Source organism: Astatotilapia calliptera, chromosome 23 (assembly GCF_900246225.1).
Source record: "Astatotilapia calliptera chromosome 23, fAstCal1.2, whole genome shotgun sequence".
NCBI classification, from domain to species: domain Eukaryota; kingdom Metazoa; phylum Chordata; class Actinopteri; order Cichliformes; family Cichlidae; genus Astatotilapia; species Astatotilapia calliptera.
This window is the reverse complement of record NC_039323.1, coordinates 8,471,037-8,489,180: the sequence shown is the minus strand read 5'-3', so window position 1 is coordinate 8,489,180 and position 18,144 is coordinate 8,471,037. Positions and strand designations below refer to the sequence as shown.

General features: G+C 41.2%; 2 protein-coding genes and 1 long non-coding RNA gene across 6 annotated transcripts in view; 2 read left to right on the top strand and 1 right to left on the bottom strand.

The window, feature by feature from the left end:
• slain2 (SLAIN motif family, member 2) overlaps positions 1–11,164 on the top strand; it is a 24,378-nt gene extending 13,214 nt beyond the window's left edge. Inside the window, exons 3-9 of one of the 4 annotated variants that reach the window (XM_026158035.1) lie at positions 2,031–2,198; positions 2,285–2,458; positions 2,541–2,894; positions 4,633–4,782; positions 8,101–8,139; positions 8,542–8,767; positions 10,259–11,164. In XM_026158035.1, the coding sequence (XP_026013820.1) occupies positions 2,031–2,198; positions 2,285–2,458; positions 2,541–2,894; positions 4,633–4,782; positions 8,101–8,139; positions 8,542–8,767; positions 10,259–10,322 (1,175 nt within the window). In that variant the 3' untranslated portion in view covers positions 10,323–11,164. Of the gene's footprint in view, positions 1–2,030; positions 2,199–2,284; positions 2,459–2,540; positions 2,895–4,632; positions 4,783–5,957; positions 6,045–8,100; positions 8,140–8,541; positions 8,768–10,258 lie in introns of all 4 variants that reach the window. The other 3 variants (XM_026158034.1, XM_026158033.1, XM_026158036.1) reach the window with 3 other exon arrangements.
• On the bottom strand, positions 2,905–17,453 carry LOC113015777 (uncharacterized). The gene is made up of 3 exons (XR_003271156.1): positions 17,382–17,453; positions 14,297–14,473; positions 2,905–3,120 (listed from the first exon to the last, which is right to left on the bottom strand). It is a non-coding gene; the product is annotated as an uncharacterized LOC113015777 (long non-coding RNA).
• slc10a4 (solute carrier family 10 member 4) lies at positions 15,918–18,144 on the top strand. Its single transcript, XM_026158037.1, has 3 exons — positions 15,918–16,432; positions 16,655–16,865; positions 17,403–18,144. The coding sequence occupies exons 1-3, from the start codon at positions 15,918–15,920 to the stop codon at positions 17,925–17,927; spliced, it is 1,251 nt and encodes a 416-aa protein (XP_026013822.1). The 3' UTR covers positions 17,928–18,144.

Here is an 18,144-nt window from a genome sequence, read left to right as displayed (position 1 = left end):
GTCCAGAGTCTGATATCATAATTCAGACCAGCGACTTTGGACTGTAGCCTGTGACCGCTGCTTTGCTGAGTTTAACAGAGAATTGTATTGTGCTCTGACTGGACTGAATGGTTTGCATTGTTAAGCGTTTGTCCCAGCTAATGATGTAGGAAGTCTCCATCAGGCCCACACTCAGCATACATTATAAGAGACTCAATCAGATTGAAAAGCTCTGCAATGTGCAGGCATAGATGTGCTGGCTCCGAGCAGACACTCCTGATGTTCATAGTCAAATGCTCAGAAGGCCAACAAGCTTCGTCAGGGCTTTTAAGGGGTTACAGCGTATAGATGGTGAATGAGCAGATTAAACAATGAACGACAAGTTTTGATCCCAAATTTCTATGAGTTGGATTTTAGACTTTCTCTAAACTTTCATTTCTCTAAAAGTTGTGATTCTTGGTAGAAACTATAAGATTGATAGCTGCAAGTTTGTTTTTATACGCAGGTAATTTATGAAGTTGAGGAAACAAAAATCCCCCTTCAGCAGGTATGCGGGAATGTTTATGTGATCGATGGTGATGAATATTTTTTGTTTTGTTGTTTTTTATTCTCTCTTTAGCATAAAAAAACAAATATTTTTTATTATAGTCTTTCAGCAATTCTTCATCTTTGAACATTCAGCCAACACAAACTTTATATTGCACAACAGAAAGGAATTTGCCACTGACCTGGTGGTCGCCTCCTCATTTGTTGAAAGGTTCAAAAGCAGTCAACAAGGCTGATGTTGGCCATGACCGTGTTTGGTTGACAGGTATTGTAGGATGAAGTGCAGATTTTATGATATCCTTTGAATGACAGAACCATTACTGAAGAACAGGCTGACTCAACTACCTCAAAACATTGAGACTGGACTGACTAATCAACACAAACACTGGACTTTTTGCACTAACTTCTTTACTTCCTAATTTTTGCTGCTACACTAAGGAATGTTTACTGTTCCTCCACTACCTCAACTCATCATCACAAAACCTTATTATTATTTTACGTTGTGTTTTTTTTGTCACACTGTCACTTTGTTGCTCTTGTTTGCACATTTGCACATGCACTTTGTTGTCTGCTGTCTGTTAACAAAAAAAAAAAAGTCTTCCTTAGATAGTTAGTTAGTTTTTGTTAATTTATGTTGTAATTTATGTTAGGTCAGTCTGTCTTGTCTCTGCTAGCCAGCTAACTAGGCCTCTTAGTTAGCTAGTTTAGTGTTTTCTGTTAATTTATGTTGTAAATTTATGTTGCATGTAGCACCTTGGTCCTGGAGGAACGTTGTTTCGCTTCACTGTGTACTAACTGTATATGGTTGAAGTGACAATAAAGCCAACTTGACTTGACTAACTGGTCCCAGTTAAGAGAATATTATGGATTATTCATTGAGAACAGTCTTTCTTTTTCACCTATTAATGTAGTATACTTACCAGAAGAAATAGTGGTAAAATATGTTAAAAATAAGAAATCATATCACCTCAATAGAGTGATGAAATTGCTCAGGACACACATATTAATACTATTAGTTGTCCAGGACAAATATACAAGTACCTAATATAGTGAAAGTCTATTAGTTTGGTGCGTTTGCTGTATTTCTCTGTCACATTTTTTTAGTGGTCAACTTTTAAAACAATAAAAACAACAAAACTAAATAGTTTAGTGGGTAATATTTGCCAGGTTCTAAATCTGCTTGTGCAAGGTATCTAAAACATTTATTTGCTGACTTGTATAGATAATATAATAAAATGTCAAAATGAAAATAAAGGAACTGATGACAAAATAATTAATTGCAAGTAAATGTAATATATGATATAATTCTGTATTTTGATTTAACACCTCTACTTTCCCGCTTGAAAGTTTCATAGATTAGTGAATGAGAGGACGTGAAACTGCTTAACAACTCCACCACATGTAGACAGCATGGATTTTGCAACATGAAAACTTTATTGACAAGTCTTTCTGAGTCTCTCATGTGATGCTGTCTGACATTGTAGTTCTGCTTTTTGCCTCTACAGCCAACAAGCGCCGGAGCTTGTATGGAAGTCCGTACAACCAGCAGAGTTATGGAAGTCCTTATAGCACAAATGCAGCCAACAGCCCTTACAGCAGTGGCTTCAACTCCCCCTCCTCAACCCCAAGCAGAGTGCCCATCGTGCGACAGCAACTAATGCCCAGTAACGCAAGTATGGGTCTCTCTATAGTTCACTGTCTGTTTCAGGATATCTGTTTAGTTTATCTCTAAAACATTCACATATGATTTCTGCACCAGTTCATCAGAGAAACTCTGCAGCAGAGAGGAATCCTCCTGCAGTTAGTCCGCAGTCATCGGTGGACAGCGAGCTGAGCACGTCAGAAATGGATGAGGACTCAGTGGGATCCTCAACGACCTATAAACTCAATGATGTCACTGATGTCCAGATATTGGCACGCATGCAGGAAGAGAGTATGTATCCGTCATCCACAGCTTTATTCTTCAATTTTTTGCAATTACATTTTTTTTTGCACCACACCTTTTTTGCCAACAGGCTTGAGACAGGAATATGCTGCAACAGCATCCAGACGGAGCTCGGGTTCATCCTGCCACTCCCTGCGGCGCAGCACCTTCAGTGACCAGGAGCTAGATGCTCATAGTCTGGAGGACGACGAGGAGGCGGTGCACCCGGCCTTTCACCTGCCCTCCAACCGTTTCAGCCCCTCCCCTCGCCACTCTCCCCGTGCATCCCCGAGAAACTCTCCCCGCTCGCGCTCACCTGCTCGTTCCATCGACTATAGCCACAGCCGGGGTTCTCCTCAGCCCATCATCAGCCGCCTGCAGCAGCCTCGTCACTCGCTGCAGAGCCACGGGCATGACCTTCAGACTAATGTGGTGAAAAATGAAGGTAAGCAGTGGACATGAACAAGTTGCATGTTTCAGTTACTCCAGTGTTTCACACATTAGGTCTTATTTTCATCACAAGTAATGTGTTTATTATCAGATGTATAATCAGATGGATTTTAAAGTCAGAGAGCAGCAAGGAAGCTGGGGATGGTTGTCCTTACTTTGTGATCTCAGTGAGATGGAGGTTTAGAACGACTGCTGTCACCAGAGGCACCAGTCAGTGGACACTGGACAAAAAATTCAAACAGCTGTTAATCAAGACCGCCACTGCAGCGACTTGGCCAACAAGCCAGCCAAATAAAGACTGACTTTTCAGACCTAAATGTAGCTAAAAAAAAATGAGGCAAACTCAGAAGTGCCCAAAACATGGGTTCCTTTTAGCTGACCCGCAGCCTACTTGCTCTGTAAAAATTAAATACTATTGTCTCAGTAGCTAGTTTCAAGGGTTTTCACTAGCTACTTGTCTGTAACAGTCGTTAGCCAGTGAGCATATCAATGAGTTTGGCATTTGGGATCCATGTTTTACTCGTTACCCCTGGTTTCAACACACCAAAATACCAGCATCCATTATTTTATATGCAGTCTATGGGAAAAAATAACAAGAGACAGAAAGGGTAAGGGTGATTGTCCATAACTTACCGTATTTCCCGGACTACAAAGCGCACCTGAATATTAGCCGCACAAGCTAAAATCAGGGTAAAATCCTGTTTTGTACATACATTAGCCGCACCTGACCAAAAGCCGCAGGTGTTTCAATGTTAACTTATCATATGTAAGAGAATATGCACAAAGGGAATTGTCAGGAAAGAGATGGCTGTTTGGAGACACACCCCTTTTATTAATATTTTGAAAAACAAGTTATGGGTACATATTTGCACATGTAGTACATAACAGTAACCTACAGCACACCAGAAAAATAGATTCGGACTACCTTTTAGGCTCAGGTGCAGTGACACGGCTTTAACAAGAAGAAAAGTCAGTCATTCACCATCTTTCTCTTCTTCCTGCGCTCTAAAACCACCAAAGTCCTCTTCTCCAATGTCGGAAACGAACAGGCTCAGGATGGCTTCGTCATCCACTCTCCGCTTCTCTCCTTCGTTGTCACTTTCAAAACCAAAGAAATCCTCGTTGTCAGTGTCAGAGTCGAACACCCTCAGAAGGGCCGTGGCGGTGTCCTCCTCTCCATCATGCAGCAGTCCAGCCCTTCAAAATCCGTTGGTGATCGTGGATGTTTTCGCACTTTTCCACGCTGTCAGAATCCACCGGTGGAGTTGGGCATAACTTGCTTTTCGCAAGTTTATCGCCGCTCGTCATCCACGCCTCCTGCTGAATGCGTAGCGCTACTTTGAAGTTTGTTTTTCGCGCTACTTCGTACGGCACTACATTGCCTGGCGGATGGACATGTGACTAACATACCACTCTTGAACCCTGATCCTTCCGCCAGGCAACGTAGTGCCGTACAACAGCGGAACAAACAAAACAAATCGTCTTACGATATGACAAAAATCATGGACAATCCATAGAAAAGCCGCACCTGACTAAAAGCCGCAGGGTTCAAAGCTTGTGCAAAAAGTAGCGGCTTATAGCCCGACAATTACGGTAATCACATGGATAAGTATGTTACCAAATATGCTTAAACTAATACATGTAGGAGTACACCGGCGAGTAAAAGTTTATCTGTGGGAAACAGTGATTTGAGTTGACGCTGACTTTGATTCTGGCCTGTGCTACTGTTGTAGAAAAACTGCGCCGAAGTCTTCCTAATCTTACACGCACCTCGGTGGCGGCGGCAGTTCAGGCCCCAGAGCCCGTGAAGAACAGTCGCAGCTGTGAGTCCAACCTGCAAGTGCCAAACGGCGGCTCCCCCCGACACCAGAGCCAATCTGCCAGTGAGTACTGTAACAGCCACGGAGAGCATCACTTTTTAAGCCTTTTAGTTTGAATGCGAAATATTTATTAACTTGAAGCTTTAGACTGTCAGATTCATTACTGAAGTAACTTTTTGTTAGATCGATATTTGTTTTGCTCTCCAAGCGCAGCGACATGGCAGGCTGTGTAATCTCATGTTAGCTTTTGTGTGAGCGTTAATCCTTCTGGCTGCACCTTTGGTGTAGGGACTGCACTGCTTTGTAGTGACATGGCTTTGGTGTTTGGGGATCCTCTTTTGTCTTTGATCTTTTTTCCTTGTAATATGTTTAACACACACACACAAACACACACACACACACACACACACACACACACACACACACACACACACACACATCCTTCCTCTTATTGTCTTGGCATAACTTTCACTTCAAAGAAAAGCACTCATCCTGCAGAATAAAAGCATGATGCCAGAAACACTGACAATCCAGAGCGACTCGGGGGATCTGTGACACAAACATTGTTTTACATTTCATGTCCAGTGGTTTTATGGTCTCTTTTAAGAGCTTAGAAATCCTCCTCTGCGAGTTAAGACTATCCATTTGATATAATCCTGTAATGGGAGATAAAGGTAATGATTTAGTCCTTAATCCAGAAGCTGTAATCTCTCCTCTGTTACTAGAGGCAGATGGAGGGGTCAAAGAGGAAGTTTCAGCGGGTTAATCATGTGGTAGCTGCCTCTTTCTTGCCTTAACCAGCTCCTAGTGTGGAAGGATGGTGTATTTGTGTGCTCCCTATGCATACATACAGAGCAGCAATTCAGTTTTTACCTCAGTCTTTATACATTTATCTGTGGTGACTGGTTTGTGTTTTTCTGAGCTTTGGCTGTACTGGACATGGGCACCTCTGCTGCCTCTATCACTGGCTTCTCTTCCCTGTAAAGCATGTGTAAACCATACACTCCTTTTCTCTGTCTGTGCTGGGATTGGTTGTTAAACCTGTCAAAGGCAGAGGGCACTTTGCTCTGATAGTCGTGCTCCTCCTTCACTATCTCAGCGTGTGTGCTTGGAGAGCCCTCTAGTGTCCTCAACCTGCACCTCAGGCTCAAATGGCCTCCAGTGCCAAAATAGCCCCTCTTTCTCCATGAATTCTGTGACAGATTGAAGTCTAGTGCTGACATGTTTCTGTTTTCCAGCAGCACCTCAGCTCCCGAAATACTTGACCCCTTCTCGCACCTCACTGAAACCCAAACAGCAGCTCCAAAGCCCCACTGCCCTACGAGGTAACAGCTAAAGGCTGTGAGACTGCTCTCTCACACAGACAAATGAACAATTTGTGACAACATAAAAGTCAGCTGAAGGTACAGATGACTGATGAGTTGTAATGATGGGTTGTTATGTTTATGGAGCGGAAATGAAAGTGAGGGAAGTTGCCAGCTCGTCATTTGAAGGGCTGAGAATGTAAAGCAACGCTGAGCACACGCTGAATTTAAGCCTTTTATTTTTGTTGCTTTCTTTGCAAGATGTTTAATACGAGGTAACCATGGAGTACGTTTGTTGTCAGAGATGAGGATGATCTTGCAACCTTGTAAGAAATGTGTGAATGTGTATTTTCTTTTGGTTGTGGTAATACTTTCTTTCTGTAAAGAATCATGCATGACAGGGTCAGTGTTGTCTCAGGTAGGTAACACCTTAGAATAGCCATTGCTAATAAATAGTAAACTGATAGTTAATTAGACTTCAGTTATGTTTTTTTATGATTCGACAGTTAGATCATAATAAAAATAGTTGTAAATAAACGTTGTGCATTTATAATATTTGTCATCTTGATAGCTGTTAGAAAGTTGCCCCTGATGTTCAAAATACTTGTTTTGTATAAATGGACGCACAGGTGACACTGGCAAAAATCCAAAGGCTGGAGAGCGTGTACTGTTTCATTCACTGTTTAGTTTTCTTCTCTCTTGCTCTTTACCTGTTTGATGCCACACATACAAGACACCTGATGGCTTTCCTACGATGCAAGTCCAACATAGCCAGGCTTTCTTTGCGATAGCTGGCTCGACACAACGTAAAATCTCAGTCAGAGGTGGCGGGTATCACGATGGAGGTTTTTATAATCCAGGCGTTCTGCTTCAGGCTCAGCATAAAAAGGGATCGAAGCATCTTTTCACTCTTGGATGCAGATCTATAAAATCTAAAAACCCCAAAATATAATAAGAAAAAGAAACAACGTTCCTGAAAATCCTGTGAAATCTTGTGAATACATAAGTCAATACATATCTATTTTACTGCTAAATGTTGCCATGAGTGCTGCACGTTAGAGCCCTGAAACTTTAAACATGATACACATTATTACTCTGCATGTCTGGGCATAGCGCTGTCCTGTAGCCTCATAAAATCCCCGTAGATTGTGGGCAGGTCAAAGTGAAATAAATGTTATTGATTGACTATTCTCAGTGATAAATTGCCAACAAACAGGCCGATGAGTTTTCTAATGTGTTCTCCGTTAGCTACAACCTCAGCAGTGTACAAAATGATTTGGCAGCAGATTGGGACCAAGCATAAATACAATATTACATTTTCTCCATGACCAACTGAATGCATGCAGTACACAGTTTGTCGAGCTGTAACTTTACTGCACAGCTTCCTTTTGTGATATTAGTAAGCCTATCAACTTGCCTGTATGAAATATAAGTCTAGAGAATCTGTATTGTACTTGCTTTAAGTGAAAAAAATCAATGAAAATCCATCCTGATGATTTTTAAAGAGAAGATCTGAACACAAACCTACTCCAGACCAGGTTATGTGCCTAGCCTAAGATATGGTGACCTAGCCAGGTACACAGAGAGTCAACTTCATGACAGAGCTCACTAACCCATTAATCTCGCTTTGTTGTGCACTTCCTCCCAGAGATGCCAGCAGCTTTCACTAAATAGCAGGAATAAGAAGGGCAATTACTAAGGAAGCAATTAAAACAAAACATTTGGTTGTCATTAACAAATACATAACATCGTTAAAGGTGGCCCCGAAGAGGTTTTAGTTATCCCAGCAGAAAATCCTCTCCTACGTCAGGTGTTGAAATTTAAATAATTTTTCTTACTGTATATTTAGGTGGGTTTTATTTAGTCAAAGGATTTTTCTTTATAGATAATTAAAAATTAGAGGAAACTGAATAGATTTCTGTCAAATAAGATGACAGACTCATTGCCTTTATCATGTGTGGCGTCAGCCCTAAAGGCCCATTTTGAGCAAAACGCCACATTACACTGCATGGTCAGCACGTTCCTCCCTCCCTGCTCTGAAATAAGGCCTGTCTCTGTTGTCTTCGTCTTTGTCTAGTCCCACTCTCCTGTTGCTTTGGAGAAGAAGGTGATTTCAGTGAGTATTCACTGAGAGCCTCCACCTTTTTAAATATCGTGATTGTGGTTTCCACGCCGTGGCCGCATCGATGTTGTGTTGTTGGTTTTTACTAGTAGAGTTTGCTCTGTGTGTTTGTATCATCTCATTCTGTCAATGCATCAAAAATCATAGCCGGCAGCTGTGCTAGTTAACCTTTCTGTTCATTTATTTATGTTTTTGAACTTATGTAGAAGTTTGTGAATTTGGAATGGATGTTGTTAGTAAAAGCTTGCATACTGTCTCAGATTTTTTTATACCGGCATCATATTTAAATTAACCTCACACCATCGTGGTTTTGATCATTACTTCATTATATAGATACTGTGTATGAAAGCAGTCCATCATAATCCACTTACACCTGACTTTTCTGCCCGTCTCCAGTTCCATCTCCCAGTAAACTACGGACTCCTGCCACCCCATCACCACTAGCCTTGCGGCAACCGGTAAAGGCCACATCTACCCCCAATTCTGCCACCTCCACCCCCACCCGCTCCCTAGCTCCTCCGCGCAGTGGCCTGCCCCGACCTAGTGCTTCTACAGGAGGAGGAGGAGGAGGAGGCGGTGGGATCCCTCTGCCTCGCAGCAAACTGGCCCAACCCGTGCGCAGGTATGTACAGACACGTTGTCCTTATTGTGCACCTCTCTGTCTGATTAAAGAGGACGGTAACACTTTATAATAAGGGCGTAATTCCCCTGTAATTAAATGAAATTTCAATGGAATTCATTTTAAATTACAATGTAACTATATTTACCTACAAATACTTGAAATAAGCTGCAGCAGAATAAAGAGGTAGCAAGCAAGAAATAATTATACTTTAATTTAACCTCCTTTATTCCAGTGTGCCTACCTTTAAGTATCGCTAGGTAAATATGATTACACTGTAATTTCAGATAAAATACATTGAAGTTCCATCTAATTAAAGGGGAATTACACTCTTAGTCATGCAGCAGGTTATAAAGTGTTACCAGGCAGGCGTATTGTGCTTATATATATATATATATATTTTCGCTCTTATGTGTACACCAGTGATGTTTCTGGCTGGTAATTTACTAAAAATTGACCAGTCTAATATCAAGACAACAGTCAAAGCTGAGCACAACAGACTAACAGACAATGTCTGTAATTACATTCCTCAACAATCAAATCGTAAATTAAACGTTGCTGAAATTTTTAGTTGCTGTCACATAATGTTGCACAGACAGTCTTATTGTATTTCCTGAGTGTAGCAGCAGCAGCAGCAGCATTCTTCCCTTCCAGGTTTAAATAGCTGGCTGGTTATTTTACTTTGACCGAGAAAGAGAGAGAGAAATGCTGGTGTAGCCGCAGCTCCAGCTAGTGGTGAGTGGTTGTAGAATCTCCATCCACCACTAGCTCTTTTAATGTCTTTTGATTCCACTGTTCTTACAAATTCGTGCAGTTTTACTGTTATCGCCTGTCTTTTAATTTCTATAATTCACTTTCTGCATTCTGTGTGTTGCTTTGTGGTGGTTCCATTCCCAGATTGATTCCACTCTTATAAAGGTTGGCCAGTCTTGCTTCCTCCAAATAAGAACCTTCTAACTTTGAAACTAACACCCAGGAAAGGTTAATCCATCCATTTTCTTAACTGCTTATCCAGTTCAGGTTTGAGGGTACACTGTCATAGGACAGGAGGGGGGTACACTCACACACACTAGAGTCACACTTGTGGCCAAAGCTGCATCTCTTTGCCTGTGGGAGGAAGCACAAGTACCTCCAGACAAACGCTGGCGGATTCGAACCCAGGACCTTCCTGCTGGAGAGCGACAGCGCTAACAATCACACTTTCTGTTCATTGTTATTGGTTTAATATGCAGACATTCACTTTGGAACAGCCTGGCTGGGAGTGCAAGGCTCGCAGAATTAATGACCAACTTTATATCAGTCCTTAAAACATATTTTTATGCGATTCCATCAGAGTCTGGCTGATGTCTTTCAGTTGTTTTGTTTATTATCTATTTTAAGTGCTTTAATGTGTCTGTGATATTTATTTTGAATTGTTTTCTGTCTTGTATCTCTTTATTTTTATTATTATTGTTGGCTGTTACAGAAATGCATTTTCCTTGCTTGCCTTTTCAGGTCCCTTCCTGGTCCGCGGACTTACAGCGGCGGCGGTGAGAACTGGAGAGAAGGTTGTTACTAAGGCGGGCCACCAGGGGGCTCTCCAGTCAAAACTATCAATAAAAGGAGGAAATATTTTAACATGGCACTTTATCTACCTAGATAACTCTTATAGTTCAGAAAGACCAAGCCCCCAAAAATACATTTGATTAAGAGTTTAAAAAAGAAAAAGGGAGAGGACAGAGTCCACATTGTGTCAAAGAGGACCTCTCATTGTGTCTCTCTGTGGGGACTGGCTCTGGAGGGGTCAGGCATGTAGTGCAGACAGCCCAGAAGATGCCAAAGAAACCAGCCCGACTCCAGCGCCCCCATCAGAGGACACGTCACCTGCCTTTGGTTCAACTGCAGTCATCCGTGAGACTGTCCATATCTCCACATGCCCAGCTTTCCTCCCTCCCCCTCCTCCTCCTCGTCCTCCTCCCCCCTGTTCTTCTTTCACTTCCCTCAGGTTGAAATGTTTCCACGCATTTCTCTCTTTATGCTCTGTGTTTAACAGATGTCGGTGAGCGATCTCTATGATGATGCTGTGCAGGTGAACTGTCCCGTAACGTTAGAGAATTGTTGATGTCTTGAAACAGTGAAAGCACCTCTTGTGTGGGTTTGACATTTAAGAATCTTTCCTCTTTGTAAAATCAGCCAGAATGTATGCACAAGTTTGTTTTGGAAAATTATTTATTCAAAATTATTTAAGAAGTGTACATCCAAACATCCATATCAGTATTTTGTTTTAAAATTTCAGTTGTTTAAAATGTACGTTTTGAACCTCAACTGCAAAGCTAACTTTCCAAAGCCTTTTTTTGTTTGTTTGTTTTTGTTTTTAAAGTGTCAAACCGGGTGATTAAAGACATCCCAGCCAAAGCCTCAGTTCTGACTCGTACCACAGTTTTGCCAAGATTATACTTTTCCATTTAAGTGCTTAAAGTGGTCTGTTCAAGAACAGGGGCCAGTCTCACAAAGACGACTCAGTTCTAAAACCGTGTGTAAAAGATGGATTTTTGGTAAGCTGACAGCTAACGCTAGCATTCGTACAGCTCACAGATATACCTGCTGCTTCAGAGAGGAGGAACAGAGTAATTCAACACTAGAATTTTAAAATGCACTAAAGCTACAAACAGCAGGTAGGTTCAGTTCAATGACTCTGATTAGCAAATGTGCAGTCTGCTCCACGTGCATGTGTCAGGATTCAACACCCATATTTTAATTTAGTTTAAATTAGCGAGTTAAATTGGGGGGGTGGGGGGGAAGACCCCAGGAGACTAAAACTAAGCTGTAGCTGTTTGTGCAACTTTATGCGTAAACAAACCAAAACAAAAAAAACCAACCAAAACACATGGTTCACCAAAGTGCTTTCCAAGACGGCAAAAAAAAAAATACATAAATAAAATTTCAAAAAATACCAAAACACGTTAAATAAAATTAAAGATAACAATAAAACTGACTAATAAAAAAAAGAACTTGCTGGTTATTTTAAAACAGGAGTCTCTAGTGAGTTGCAACTCAGTGAACTGCAATTTTTTTCCCCAGCCCAGCAGCTTTCTGCTTGGCGACATAAACCAGTTTGTCCTGGACTATTTTTAAATAATTGAACATCATTTTATCAGCAGTGTCGCTGAGTGAATACATAATTTGAAGTTAGCCCTGGAGAATGGTGACGCTTTTGACCTAAAGGTACTTTTTTGTAAATCTTTGTTTTTATTAGTGGTTCAAAACAATAAAAATGAACCAAAGCTGTCAGAAGAAGAAGAAACAATCGTTCTAACTTTATGTCCACATTGCCTTTGAATTATGTTTAAGAGCTCAATCTGGGCCATTCTGTACTTTGAATTATGTTGTGCAGTACAATTTTGCACCACAAGATGGTGCAGTGACTCATCGTAACGTTTCCTAAACCTGACTAATCATTAGGAGGAACACGTGCTTATTTGCTCTGGTGTTTTGGGGAAAAGGGAAGCCTCTTGTATAAATAGGGAAGGGTAAAGAGAACTATCAAATTTAAAAAATGGAACAGAAACATGAATGTGCTGCCCCCTGCTGGTGAAAGTTATAATTAGATTATGCAGATAACTACAAAAAGTACCTTTAGATAAAAGTCAGTGGTTCTTTTTGTGAAATTCAGACTAGATTACACATTGGTGACCCGGGCTTTTATTTATCTTACCTGCAGACAATAGCAGGCATTTCATTTATAATTGTTCATAATAGTCCTCTTTCCGCTGCAAGACCAAGCTTCAATTTGGGATCCACTCTGAGCTACTGAATTGTGCTTTTAATAGAAACACAGCACTTCAAGTAAGCACTTAAAGTTAAAAGCCCTTTCATTTGGGACTTTTATCACTGGACCTGAGCTGCTAATTGACTCTGTTGCAGAAATATGGCAGCCAAAGAGCACATTTTAGACCCTCGCACACTGGAGTCTCAGATCTTTTTGTGAAACTGGCCCCAGGTTAACATTAGCTCTGAGTTTTTACTGATGTCTGATTTAAAAAAAATGTTGAGAAAAATAGCCTGAAAGAGCTGTTTTGTCCCTGTTCACCCATTCAGCCAATGAAAACAAGGAAACTTTGATATTGTTTATCAAATCCCCATAAGAGATGTATCAGTGTGTATCATTCATACCATGAAAAAAAGGAATATGATGAAAATCTGTCTTGAATACATTTTAGGTTTTGATTGGCTTTTACCTCTTATGCTATGAGAATGAATCAAAAGGCATGCCAGTGTTCGGGAAGCTGTACCGGTGATTGATGTGGTGGGTGTTCTTAAACTAGTGCCTATAATTTAAAGTTTGAACATAATTTTGTTTGTATGTTTTCTTTTTTCTTGGTGCCAGTTTTTGGTTTTGCCAACATTGTTTGCAATTTTGCATCTGATTGCTTGATTGATTTGCTTGTTGCCTGTTTGTTTTTTTTAAATAGAATCAACACATTTATAATTGCTTTTAAAAAATGTTTTAAACGCGCCTTTGTATTTATATCTAATTACTCGCTCTGTAAATGAAACTATTTATTAAAGAGAGAGGTGCCTCTGTTAAAGCTCAGATTCAGTGGGAAGCTGTAGGACGAATGTTGCAAAAAGACATACCACACCTTTTGTGTGACAGGTTTTGTTATTGAAATTTTTTTTATATCCACAAACATGACATTCGGTTTCCCTGTGTAAAGTCACATTTCAAATAAAAGCTCAAAAGTATTCTTACATGTAGCTTTTCCTTTTTCTTGTTTGCAATTTTGCTAATTTGGAACTATAAAACTGTTTGTAAACACAAAGTGTACAAGCTGCACACCGTGGAGTTTGTACACATTTAAGGACAGTTTTTAAACCACATGTACACTGAGCAGACACTTTAATGTATCTAAAAAATAAATAAAGTGACTGCGGAGGCAGTGAACTCATCATCATGTTCAAGAAACCACTTCTGCAATATGGCATGTTATACAGCGGGGAGCAGCCATCTGAAGATGGTTCACTGTGGTCAGTACTAAGGGGCCCGAAATTGAGATCAGGTAATGTTTTTCAGAGGATGAACTGAGGGTGTGCACAAAGGCCCAGAAGAAGGTACATAAGGGAATATTTTTATGTTATTTATTTAGATTTTTACTTAAAACTGCCATAAAAAACACATCTTATATAGCACTGTAATATCTGAGCACTCAAAGCATTTTATACAACTTGTCACACTCATACAGGCTCTTTTTTTTCCTCCATGGTTTTAATAGGTTTAATAGAGTACACTCATATATTGTGTCAAAATTATTTCTGGGTATGTAAATCTGTCTCTGTGTGCTCTCACTTTACTATAACATTTATATTTTCTAAAAGAAAAAAGCAAACAACAACAACAAAACAATTTGCTTGCACTGTTCTTTGCTCTTGTCAGCTGTAATCAATTACAGTATTTATTCATTTTGTACTGTACTTTTGTTTTAGTCTCATACACTATGTCCAGCTGCTGATGGGGACACATTATGTATTCTGCACAGAGACAGCGTTACGTACCTGGAGTCACCCGCTGCTGCTGAGGAGGGGACATGGTGTGTTTCTCTGGGAAGGGGAGGAGATTGAAAGCCTGAGTCACCGACTGTTCTGTCCCCTCTTCAGCTCCGAAGAGTGAATTTATTTTTTCCAGACTCTCATCTTCGTGTGCTAGATTCACTCAGGATCATTTCCTGTGTGCTGCAGACACACAGAACAAAGACAGTTCATATGAGTGATGCTGAATAAGATAAACCATTATTGTGGAGAACACACTGTCACAGCAGCAGACCACAATATTTCATCGGTGCTGCCTATGCCGTCTACACAACAAAGGTTTAAAATAAGCAACGATCAAACCATTTACCATGTACAAGTTTTACCTCACTCATATTTAGGATTTCTGTTAAAAGATTTTCTTTGTCATATTGATGGATAAAAGATTTCAACATAAAAAATATTATGTATTACAGGAATTGAAATGTAATAATAAATATAGGCTTCAGGTTTATAAAAAGCAGATTCAGCAACAATATTCATCCTATTAGCTGTAATATTGTGTAACTGCTCTGCCCATTAAAGACCAAGGACCTCTGGGTGTGTCCTGTGCTTTCTGGCACCCAGGGAATCTTTTCAGTCCTGTAGGTTGAGGTGTGGGAACTGTGTGGTTTGCTCCGTGGCATCATGCATTTTAGGCTCAATGCGCCACAGCAAAATGTTTTTTAATGTTTAGGAATCACACATGTCTACCTTATTTGAATTCAAGAATGAAAATATATGTGGGAGTGAGCTTGAGCCCGCTTTAATCACGTAAGAAATATATCAGACTCCACCAGGAGTACTTTTGGGAGCAACTGAATTATTTCAATTCCAGCTGATCTGACCAATATATATACAAATTCACTGTGATATATATGCTTTCAGGTTGGTATTTATAAAACACTAATCAGAGTTCCCAAGTTCTTGTTTGAGGTCAAACGCTGAAGTCTGATTTTAATAATAATAATCTACTGAACCAAAAGACTTATGCGCAACGTAACGTTTGAGGCGAGGACTCGTGCGTAATGCGACCAGCATGACCAAAAAAACGGGGGGGGAAAGAAAAGGGCGGGCGGATTTTCACAGTTTGCTGCAATAATTTAAAGATCAACACAGTCTCTGCTTACTCAACCTCAACAAGTAACTGACTTAGCGCAACTTACATTTCCCATAAATGTCAAGGATCTTTTCCATCCTTCTGCAGAACACGCGAGAGACGAAACAGCAACCACTCAACAGAGTCTCATTTTTCAGGATGGCAAACTGTCAGAGTGTAATAATAAGATTGAAGTTTGCGGGGTCTTTCTTCCTATACAGCGCAGAGCTCAGTGTAAATGGCAATTGTGGTAGTTATTAATTGGTCCAGCCACTCTTGCTTAAACTTACGACCCTGTGCTGTCTTTCCTCCAGCAGTTTAGCCCAGAAACAATCCGTGGCACCACTCAGACTCATTAGACTATCAGTACCATGGCACCATCACATACCCCGACTACTGGACCTTCCGCAGTTTCTTATTAGTGACAGTGCGTCACTAGAGGAATCGTTTACGCACGAGCCAATACAGGCACAAGGCGACGGTTGAGATTTTCTGATCTCCTTTTGCGCCATGGAGAACTCCAGTCTGCCGGGTGGAAGTGCGCAAAGTGCTGGTTCGGTGGACTTTATTACTTTAAAGCAAGTGGATTCTCCGGAGGAGGGTGTCATGAAGGGATTAGGAGCGGTCGGTCGTGCCGTGTTTCTCCAAGGCAGCGGTTACAGGACTGTAGCCGAGTTTATGGCCGTTCTCCCGACGGAAACCTCTCACCTGATGCCTGCCTTCTGGGACTCCCCGCTCAGTCACGGCATCAATGTGTTCGTCGGACTGGTACTTTGCTTCACTATGTTGGGGCTGGGCTGCACGGTGGAGGTCAGCCAGCTCGGAGAACATATCCGCCGACCCATCGGGGTGCTCCTGGCTCTGGTGTGTCAGTTTGTTATCATGCCACTAGTGGCTTTTCTTTTGGCGCTAGCCTTTTCTTTGGATGATGTGGCGGCGATGGCCGTGCTCCTCTGTGGCTGCTGTCCTGGAGGAAACTTGTCAAATATTATGTCTCTGCTTGTGCACGGAGAGATGAATCTAAGGTAGATCCCCTTACTCACCTAAGCATGACTTGAAGTGGGTTTTGGTGTTAACAGTGTTTTGTGCGCAAATTCTGACATTAACGCACTGAAATAACAACACTTAAGAATAACTTTTAAGTTCTGCATGCTTTTTTTTAAGCCATTGCTACATTTTCCTCAAACGATCCAACACCGTACGTGCTGCACGTCCACCATACTCCTTCTTTTCTCTACTCCTCCCAGCATCATCATGACCATATCCTCCACTCTGCTGGCGCTCGTTTTGATGCCGCTCTGCCTCTGGATCTACAGTCGAGCCTGGATCAACACCCCTGTGGTTAACCTCCTGCCCTTTGGGGCCATCATACTGACACTTTGCAGCACCCTCATCCCCATTGGGTTTGGAGTTATGCTTAGGTACCGCTACACGCGAGTGGCGGATATTGTTTTAAAGGTAATCTGACAACAATTAACTTTTATACATCCGTTCGATCATTTCGTTCCAGCCGAAGTGCTTTTGGTTAGGGGCCTTAGCCCAAAAGCGCATTGCGTATTTCTTGGTCTCAGTTATTACTAGTGGGGTGGCTGACCGCTGGAAGAGTGACATCAGAGGCACTATATCAGGAAGAGCTCCTCCCTGTGCTTTCTGATAAAAGCGACACATGAGGGCCTCATCAGTTAGAGTACACAGTTATGTTGGGCACCACAAGCACAACGAAATTATATGCTGTCCCCTTAGTGCAAAGAAAGCAGTCTATCTTAAACTTTTATTATATGTACACAATTTTTAAAAAGGAGTTTACAATAAATAAATAAAGCAACATAAAAATGTGATGTTATTAGTTATTATTGGTTGCGCAGATTGGATATTGCCTTTATGGTTCAAATGAAGAAAAAAACCGAAATTTTTTGGTTTTAAAAATCATGTCTTGTAGAAAGTTGCCGCCATATTTTAAAAAAAAATTCTCACGCTGAATTCTTGTGTTTGCAGGCTTCTCTGTGGTCTTTGTTGTTCACCCTGGTGTTACTCTTCATCCTTACTGGAGCAATGCTGGGGCCAGAGCTGCTCTCCACCATCCCGCCTTCTGTCTACGTGGTGGCTGTGCTGATGCCTCTGTGCGGTTACGCTGCAGGTTACGGGCTGGCAGTGCTTTTTGACTTGCCCCCCAACAGTCGCAGGGCTGTGTCTCTGGAGACGGGCTGCCAGAATGTGCAGCTGTGTACGGCTATCCTGAAGCTGGCCTTCCCTCCTCAGCTGATGGGGGGGATGTACATGTTTCCCCTGCTCTACGCCCTGTTCCAAGCAACCGAGGCTGGGATTTTCATCCTGGCCTACAGGATGTACAGGAGGGAGGTCCTGCATAAACCAGATCCCATGGTGGACGGTGAGGACACGGACATAAATTATCAAAGGTTTGAAGACGAGGACTTTGAACCGTCATATGGTGCGGTGACAGTGAGCGACCCAAACACTATCATGCTGGATCCTTGTCCTCCTGATCCAACTCCAGTTTAATCTGCATAAAAATAATAAAATAAAAAAAACAAAAATCGCTGCTCCTCTATGGAGGACCAAAACTGCCAAATTGAAAAAAGAAAAAAAAAACGAAAAAACATATATATATGACTCAGTAACACAATTAATAGACATTAAATTATTACTTAAACACAGAAATGAATAAAGCTATAATATAAACACTTGTTTTTATTGTTTTCAACATGTCACTTGGTAT

Coding starts and splice junctions, on each gene's coding strand:
- slc10a4 (XM_026158037.1), top strand. CDS start 15,918: ATGGAGAACTCCAGTCTGCCGGGTGGAAGTGCGCAAAGTGCTGGTTCG. Junction 16,433..16,654: donor CACGGAGAGATGAATCTAAG/GTAGATCCCCTT, acceptor TACTCCTCCCAG/CATCATCATGACCATATCCT. Junction 16,866..17,402: donor TGGCGGATATTGTTTTAAAG/GTAATCTGACAA, acceptor TTGTGTTTGCAG/GCTTCTCTGTGGTCTTTGTT.